Source organism: Pecten maximus, chromosome 8 (assembly GCF_902652985.1).
Source record: "Pecten maximus chromosome 8, xPecMax1.1, whole genome shotgun sequence".
Classification (NCBI taxonomy): Eukaryota; Metazoa; Mollusca; class Bivalvia; order Pectinida; family Pectinidae; genus Pecten; species Pecten maximus.
The window spans coordinates 2,202,265-2,212,079 of NC_047022.1; the positions used below are offsets into that span (position 1 = coordinate 2,202,265).

At 34.4% G+C, this 9,815-nt stretch overlaps 1 protein-coding gene across 1 annotated transcript; it reads left to right on the top strand.

Annotated features, from left to right (window-relative positions):
* The first annotated feature begins 708 nt into the window (after window positions 1–708).
* On the top strand, window positions 709–2,154 carry LOC117332373. Its single transcript, XM_033891260.1, has 2 exons — window positions 709–1,018; window positions 1,407–2,154. Exons 1-2 carry the CDS (start codon window positions 748–750, stop codon window positions 1,787–1,789), a joined length of 654 nt encoding a protein of 217 aa, XP_033747151.1. The 5' UTR covers window positions 709–747; the 3' UTR covers window positions 1,790–2,154.
* Window positions 2,155–9,815: the final 7,661 nt, after the last annotated feature.

Sequence of the window (9,815 nt, forward strand, 5' to 3'; positions counted from 1 at the left end):
AGTTTGACAATTGTACTAGTTTTCCGCTTTGTCCTTGTTGAATATGTGTTGTCTAAAATGTTGTTAACATCCTTTTTGATAGATTTAGAAAGAAATGTTTAAGCTATGTCCAGGTTGGCGAAGCATTTGTTCTAAGCGGCCAGATACATTGAGTCCGCGTATGAGCAAGATAACACAGATATCTAAAAATAACAGTGCAACATTGTTTTCTCGAAACAGCGACCAATATTGTTCTTGTAGGTGATCATGTGACCTGTTTCTAACCAATGGTAACTCGGTAAATATCATAGTGCCTTTGGCAGATAAATGTACTCAGTAGGTCACCTGATCACTTAATCGAAATTTTTCTCTTTCTCCCTCCTCGGATTATTTTAAGCCGTGTCCTTGGTACACAGTATCTAAATGTGTGTTTTATGTTACAGTGTTGACGAGGTCGAAGTGTGTCCTGTTGATATTTGTAATTTACTCTGCCAACGCCCAAACTCCTACGGATCAAGATGGTATGAGAAACAATTCATTTTGTTGGTTAATGCGATACACATTAAATATGTATTCAAGGTAAATGTTACAAGTTATTATCATTAAAAGTTTGAATGTTTTTAATGTTTTAATTTGAAAACGAAACATGGCTATGTTTTCTTGTAACGAAATAATATTAACACTATCAGACAGTGATGCAATAAGTTTGCCGTTTCACAAACAGGAAATGCCGCGGCCAGTACGACTCCTTGTTGCACGGACGGAGAAATGACTGTTCACTTGGATGAAGACGAGCCAGAGTTCCTTCCGTCAATCACCGGCGTGGAGATTATTCACTTTAGTAAGGCACCATTAAGGCCTTTGTCCAGGTGTAATCGTGGAGTCATTGTCAAGGCGACGTTTGAAAAAAGTTCCTGCGGTGGATGTAGCAGTCCTCCAGAATGTGGACGGAAGATGTTACAGGTGGACTTTGACCTAGATCAGAAGCGAGGCGAATATATCTTTAATGTTGGCGATAGCATATCCAACAACGGATGGGGTAATTTATATATATTCTTGCTAAACATATGAGCTGTTTTAGGTTTAATTTACATGGATAATAATGCAGATATTCATCGAGAATAACAAAATAGAATGAGATAATATTAAATTCATTTACACTATGTGTATAAGGCCTCATTAATAATGATTTTGTTCCAGTTATCAAAGGATTTCTTTAAAAATAAGAAGAAGAAAAAGAAAAAAAATTAATAAATGAACAAATAAAAATAAACTAAAAAAATTTGATTGAAGCATAGGACATCATTATACACTACGTTAATAACCTAGTTTGCATACGATGGTCTGTATTTTAATAGGATTGAAAGAGATATGACGTGTTATTAATTATTTTAAAAAGATATTTTAAAACATATTTATTTTTTTAGCTGGCGACGCTAGCCATCAACAAAATGACGCTGAAGTCCAGGGATGGAACAACTTCATACGACTGTACAAAAGCGACAAATGTTTGGGTAGTCAGAACTACGTTCACTCCTTCACGGGTCAGCTGACCGATTCTGTTAGTCACGTGACATTGCTCGTGAGTAACGAGTTCATCCGAATCATCACGGACCAGGGTATGGACGAACAGGTTTGCAATGAATGTCTGTTTGCCCTCAATGGTCAAACGGATAGCCAATCAGGAGGGGTCAATGAAGATGTGTATGTGTCTCTAAATAGAGTCGTCCAGTGGTACTCGTGGAGAGACGGGTATGGCGTTTGTAGCGCCACCTTTCGCTGGGTCTGTCCGGATAGCTTCCCTTTTTGAGAAGTGGCTGATGGTTGACGCTTTATTAGTTTAACATGTCCTTGTATCTTCTTTCCTTGGTGTTCATAGAATTCGTTGTTCTCCTTCGTATCAAAACGTACTTCAGTAATTATGGATGTGTAAATAAGTCCTTCTGAAAGACATTTTCGATTGCTTGCTTTATCATTTGACCTTTTCTAATTGTATTTCCATGCAAGTTCATGATCGATATTTAACCAGCATTCGCTATTAGTGCTTATTGGTAAAACGTATTAATCTTGTTTGTCCGTCTGTTCGTCTGTCCGCCTTTGTATCCAATGTGATGTACTGATATACTGTCATAGAATTGACACGATTTGTGTGTAAACATATTTTCCAATAAATATATGAAATCACCAATGTCTTAGTTTTTTTGTCCTTTTTAGATAACATACTGTACATCTTTATGTGAACACACATATTCTTTCTCAGTTTTCTTTAACACTAGTTCAAAGGCTGATCTTGTTCATTTCCTACTGAGTCTGTCCGAACAAACATTTAGGTCATCCGCCATTAAACATTTTACACAGAAATGAATTGTAAACACATTAGATAAATAGCTATTTAATAGGGTGTTTAATCTGTCTATCAAGTCGTAATGGCTAAAATGTGTGTATGTAGGTACCGTTGACAAAATGCACTAAAATTTGATAACTTGGCTCTGGTTCTTTTGTGTAATATTATGCAATAAATTAATTTAAAATCAAATGCAATTTAATTTGAGATTTTTGATTGAGTATATGTTCCCATAATGTGGGTAATCGATTCCGATGGTGACTGTAGATGTCCTGCTTTGTCAACACAGCTTAACAGCCACTTAATACAATCATGTAAGGCTAACTTTCGGTTGGTAGATGGTTGCATAAAAGTGTCCCTGATTTTTTCACGGAACTAATTTTGTAAGGTAATATGCGGTTGAGAAATATATAAAGTGGTAAAAATTAAAAACGACATATAATCAATCATTAACAACAGATATTTAAATATCAATTTACTTTAATTAGATTAAATGACACAGTTTTTAAATGGTATATAAAAAGAAACTATAGAATTTAGAAAGCTCATCTAAAATATTTATTTTATGAAACAGTAACAATAATATTGTTTCTGCATTCATCTATGTCATTCCAGGCTGTTTTTTGTTCAAATGATAAAAATAGAGCTGTGTTGATAACTTTCATGATGAAAACGGCTATTGATATTGATGTAAGACCATGTGTAAACTGTCTAATTTGAGCTTTTCCTCGTTGTTTTTTTTTTTACAAAAAACAAAAAACAACAACAACAAAATAGTCATGGCACGACATAGATAAACACTACTATCTTACTGCAAGTCGCATCGTTCTGCGACAAAAAACATCAGTTAATATTTCGGTATATAACTTTTGATGCATGGTACAAATCATATTTTAATATGTTAGTAAACTGTAATTGTTTTGTAATTCAAAATTTCTGTATTCGTCCTGAAACATTGAAGTAGAATTGCATTTAGTTTCTCAAAATGTAACTTGTTTGTAATATTTCTAATCGTTTAATCGCACTAAATTTCACGACATTAGCAGAACCGATGTCCTTCTTTTTTTAAATTGGTTATATTTCGGTTCCAATAAAAGTGAAAAAAGTGGATTTAAAAAAAAACAGAAACTGGAAGTTCTGGATTTGAAAAAAGAAAGCAAAACATAATTGAGTTTAACTTAATTCGTTTGTACAATTAATACATTGTTAGTTAACAGTATTTTACTTGCGGCGGCCATCTAGGATTTTACTGGAATTAGGGCTTTTTGGTTTTGTGAAGTCATCAACTTTGTTCACTCTAACTTTCATGTTTTTACCACAAAATGCAGTGTTTTTCTCTTATATGCTTTACTACGTCGCCTTGTTCCCAGTGACACAAAACGTGCGGAGAACGTCCGGAAAATGTCCTATTCAGGTCACAACGTCCGGGACTTTCCTACAACGTTGTGAGAACGTTTTATGTCAAACGTTAGTACAACGTTAGGTTTTGACGTTGTAACAACGTTGTAACAAGGTTTAATGCAAACTTTGTGTATTTGTTGTTAATAAACGGCAATAAAGTTTACACAAATGCCAAAGACATACCGAACGAAAACATCAAATTTCATGATAAATTTAATTATCTAATTGGCTCGAAATTTTATTTGTCAATAATGAATATGTTTAGATTAGTTTAAAAGCAACCTACGTCACCTATAATGTGCCCTTATAATATAATATCGATCATTGATCCTTTCCTGGTCCTATTTTGCTGTTAGACCTCCTTTTATACCAATAAATGTGATCAAACTCGAACTTACGAGGTTACGATAACAAATCGGTGTTACCTCCCTTTATGTTGCAATATCTATCCGCCAGGGGGCAATACAAACATTCACATTAATTTCAAAAACATTTTGTTAAACGACTTAATTTCAGTTTAAACTGCATGAAAATATCATGTTTTGGTTAAAACTGTTGCGATTTTTTTCGGGAAAAGAAATATATAGAGAGAAGAAAAAAGTGTATTAATATTTGCGCGGTAAGTTTAACTTCCGGTTCTTTGTTCTGCAAACACACGTGGGCCCAACACACACACATTTCAATCGGACTGTTGACTTGCTGTACTGGATTATGTATTTGCTTTCAAAATAACGTATGGAATCAGCTTTCTTCCCGAATACAGATAAGTAATTCAAGGTAAGTTCTATATGATTCGTATTACGTGTACTGCGTTTGATTTTGACTTGTGTTTATTTACAAACAGATCGCGGGCATGTTATGATTTATCTTCACGTACGTACTTACAACGGATGTACGTGTTTGGTATCACCGGGCATAAGTTTAGTTTCACGCATATTTGTTAACCGAGCACGTACGTTATGATATATTGCCGAAAAGTTTACGGTATATCAATAATTATTGTTTTGGTTGTTTTTCTATTTACAGATTAAATGGAGATAACTGGATGCACCGAGGTAATCAGAGACATCAGATATATGAGTGATGGGAGGAGTGCAACCAAATGGACACATGGAAATAAAGACATTAAAATACTGTATAAAACAACTTGAGTTTTTGTTGTACATAATAGGTAGCAATAGTAGAAAATAAAATAATACGACGTTGTGACAACGTCTATACAACGTATATAAAACGTTGCCACATCGTAACACAGTAACGTTGTGAGAACGTTGTTTGAAAACGTTCCCCAAACTTTCATTTGCAACCTTACTATAACCTAAATGCAACGTTGCATCCTGACGTAACTGCAACGTTCTCCAGACGTTGTGTGCCCACTGGGTTACATCTTTTAACCGTGCTACACCAGACTGTAAAAATGGAACTGATAATACAGAAATCAGGAAAACAAGGATAGTTCAATGCTCTGTATAGAGGTCACAATATGATATCAGCAAAATTTGTTCTGAAATTTCAGAGCTTCCATCTTCCATCTACAGGAAGCTGGAATGCTGAAGGATTTTAAATCCTTTTTATACCATTTTAGTGTGATCAACGATGAAAATCATTTCAGCATGGACCCAGAATTAAATCTTGTCAGACAAGGTAATGTTGCTGAAAATCCTGAAGATTTACCAGATAATCTAGCTGAAGTTCCGCTGTGCAATCGGGAAAATGGCTAAGAGTCTATAGAAAAATCTCATGTAACAGGACGAACCTTGCATAAAGGTATCGGCCTATCCACTTTAAAAGACATTTTGAGAGAAAAGTTCAAAGAAAGCCACAGCTAGATTTCCCCTAAGACGTAATTGAGAGGACGAAAAGGGGAGTTGAAGATAAAGCAGTATCAACATTGTCCGCAATAGTATTTCCTTTTTTCTAACAAATTGTGTCCATGTTCGGGAAGGTGTCATTTTTATCCCGAGGGAAAAATCACTGATTGAGGTCGCCATTGTTAGGTCAATGATGCTGATAGATGATAATGACTGGACGAAAAACCTGTGTCAATAAGATAAAATGACCACCTGTTCATTACCAACTGCCTGCTATCATGGTATGTTTACCAGTTATCAGATGAAATGAAAGTTCATGGGACAGATGAAACTTTGTACCTTTTATAGCCGTAAAGCCGCCTTTGATGAGGATCTGTAGAGAAAGCTTCAAGATTTCACATTATCGAAATCACTCTTGCTCGCTGAAGTTCCTTCTTTAGTTAACAAAGATTCTGGTACGCGAGACAGTTCAGACCCTTTCGTCACTATACGTGTTACCACCCGGTTAAAAAGCCAGTTCACTCGAAAGGGCAGTAGACAAACATGTTGATATCGACACAGTGATGGCGGGGGTTTTAGTAAACCAATGCAACGAATTGAGGTTTAGGAGGAAAGCCGATGAAGTACTTTGTATTCTCAGAAACAGACCGGTTGTAACCCCGAGACACTTTATCAAATGCCTGTTGCTTATTCCATGCAAATCTTCATGATAATGGTAAATTGTGCATTTCACATTCTGTAGAAGTAATTAACCGGTTATGCAATTTCATCAAATTGATTGTGTAGAGAGTATATCATTAACGGCAAGTTTTTAAAGTAACATAAAGTATAGACTATGATTCAATTCAAGTTGTCAATGTTAAAAATATGTTAGATTTTGTAAAGATTTCTAATTAAATGTATCACCTCGCTTACTTCGTGTTTGTCTATATATATAATATATTTGATATCAAAATAACAGTAAATCTATACACTGTAAATTGTTAAAATTGATTTTCAAATACACATTAGCATGTTAAAATCATTAACCAATTTGTTAGGATACCCTCTTCACTCATCTGGTGTTATGGAAGGAGGTCCAGTAAGAAATCGGTTGATATCATGACTAATCATTGATATGATTAAGGTTCATTTTGACATATCTACATATGGTGTATTGCATTTTGTTTTGTGATACTTCATTTGGTCGGCTGTGGCATAAAGGCTTTTTTTTTTTTCTTTTTTTTTATAAAATTAGAATTTAAAATATGGAATAGGAGGCGAGTTGTTGGTCTGGTTAAATAATTATTATCAAAGGAAGAAACATGTTTATGTTAATGAGTCTCTCTCGAGGTCGGGTTCTAATGATGCTGGGTTCCACAGGGTTCTATCCTAGGTCCTTTTCTTGATCTATATTAATGATAATGCCTATCCGATGTCTTTGACTCAGCATCAAATCTTTTCGAAGACGATAGTTTTCTTCGGCCATCTTCCTTCTCTCTGTCTTGAAACTTGAATTATATTAAACAAAAACCTCAAATCTTTGAACAGGTGAGCAAACATTTGGCTTGTAACTTTACATCTTGATAAAACTGCTGTCATTTTTATCCCAATTAGAAATGATATTGACGAACTAATTTAATTAGAATTTAACTGACATATTCCCATAGGCACTTAGGCGTTACTTTTAGTTCCAGTGTCAAATGGGAGATCATATGGAACCAATGTATTCTTCAGTTATGAAGAAAATACATTTCTTGAGAAAGGATTTTTTTATTCAAACGAGAAGCTCTTTTAGGAATATGCCGAACTTTTATTTTACCTACTATTAGAATATACATATGAAGTTTGTGACTGTTACTCTTGTTAAGAATCTGAAAACTTTGAAAAAGCGCAACGCAAATTCTTTACGTATTAAACGGGGTAAGAAACACTATCAGCTAGAAGAGAAGGGAAGAAAAAGGCTAAAACCCTTTTATAGAATGTATACTCTTCAAACACCCGACTTTCTTCCTTACACACAGTACAATATCACGTTGGTTATTCATAATTGTAATGGATGTAAACCTGAGTTTGTTATGAAAACAATTGTAGTTCCTGTACATTGTGGCGGAAATGGCGATTATATAAGTTCAATAGCTTGTGTCCAATTCTTTTGTTAAATCTTTTTAAAATATGCTTAAACTGCGCTTAACCATCATATTACGCCTTCATGTAGTTTTTGTCGGCGTGTTAGAGAATTCGTACCTAATGAATATCTATGGCACTGATAACGCATTTCTCAGCTCAAGTACAAACGTACAAATATTTGAACGATTTTCTGAAAGTGTATTGACTATAACAATTTATCTATTGTTATCTAATGATTTGTCCTCTGCAACCAAGTTAATATCACCTGTATATTTTATTTAGAACGGTAATAAAAGGGAGCCTAAAATAGATCTCTTACGGACTCCAACATTCGTGCCGTAAAACTTTCGAAAAATTGCCGGTTAATTAAGACCAAGTAAAAACTTCACATTCGTTCAAGTATCTAATATATGTTACACAACCAGTGTTCGTTGTGTATGTTGTTTTTTTACTGGAGTTAGTTATTTTTCTCAAGTTACAAAAAAAAACAAAAAAAAACACGAATTTTATGTAACTTTGGAAAAGATAACAAACGAGAGAGAAAGCAATATTATATACCAACAACCACGAGTTTGTGTGACCTGTTCGAACAAAATAGAAAAATAATATTATGAGGATAAATGATCCTTTATTGTGCCAACGCGTTTTCTTTTCATAACATCAGTAGGGGTGTAAGACTATGACCTAAATGAAATGTGCTAATTAAAATGTAAAACTGGCAGTTTCTGAAGTGTGTGGAAATGTATGGAAATAAGCATGTTTATCATTTTCAAAGCAATAAATAGATATAAATCTATATATATCTTTTAATATGACAAAAACAACTGCGAACTATTTATTGTGCGTTATCATTTCCTGGCACTCGTGAAGTGGCCTTCTAGTGTTAGCTAATCAACACGCATTGGACCGCGTGATTAGAAAAAAAGGTCACCGTGACAACCAATCAAAACGTATTTAGAGTTTATTCCAAGTGTGGTACAAACTTCATGTTATTCAATAGTTGTACCGATTATTACATGCCTTGGGAGTTGAATAACACTCACCTATTGTGGTAGAAACAGATTTTATGAATAACTTGTCCTATTATTTTATTCAAGCAATATGTAACAGAAACAGTTTAAAACGCATTGGTCAGCTTTAACCTCTACTGATGAGAAGTGAAGTATATCAGGTAAAGAACTGTGTTGTAAGATAGTGCGGAACTAAGGTAAAATGTTTTTATTATATAATCCATTGATTTTGACTAAATTCAATGAATTGGTATGTCTATATTTCAATGTTTTCCCTTTAGTTTTCTTGAAATTCCATACACTCACTACACAGGCAAAATGTCAATTCAGGTCAAATTCCGGTAAAACTCACTAGTAGACAATTGTAAGCTCTTCCAAACGCTTTTTTTTTTTCAATGCTTAATTTTCCGGAATAAAAAATGTGTTTTACTTGTATGTTCCAAACTCAATCAATGGTGTCGTTGCCAGATTTTTTAAACCTGAGTTTTTTTTCGACAGCGTATCATGTGCTGCCGGATTGTTTTTATCATATCTAATGATGAATTCCAAAACATTAACGGTAATACAATAAAAGTTAAAACATCAACACGTGAGGTTATTGTCAAATAGATTGAATCACAGCCAAGTCTATATAAACTCTCTCCGTAGGTGACTCGACTGTTACAAGGATATTATAATCATGTTACCATGGTAACAGGTCAATAAACAGACTCTCTTGTTCATGGTACCATGGTAACAGGTCAATAATCAGATTCTCTTGTTCATGTTACCATGGTAACAGGTCAATAATCAGACTCTCTTGTTCATGTTACCATGGTAACAGGTCAATAATCAGACTCTTGTTCTTGTTACCATGGTGACAGGTCAATAATCAGACTCTTTTGTTCATGATACCATGGTGACAGGTCAATAATCAGACTCTCTTGTTCATGTTACCATGGCAACAGGTCAATAATCAGACACTCTTGTTCATGTTACCATGGCAACAGGTCAATAATCAGACTCACTTGTTCATGTTACCATGGTAACAGGTCAATAATCAGACTCTTGTTCTTGTTACCATGGTAACATGTCAATAATCAGACTCTCTTGTTCATGTTATCATGGTAGAAACAAGGTTATATCCTCAACCGTACCCCTAGGATGTACATCCTCATCAAT

Excerpts from the sequence above, each read along its gene's own strand:
- LOC117332373 (XM_033891260.1), top strand. The coding sequence starts at position 748 with ATGACTGTTCACTTGGATGAAGACGAGCCAGAGTTCCTTCCGTCAATC. Across the intron at positions 1,019-1,406 it reads CATATCCAACAACGGATGGG|CTGGCGACGCTAGCCATCAA; the intron begins GTAATTTATATA and ends TTATTTTTTTAG.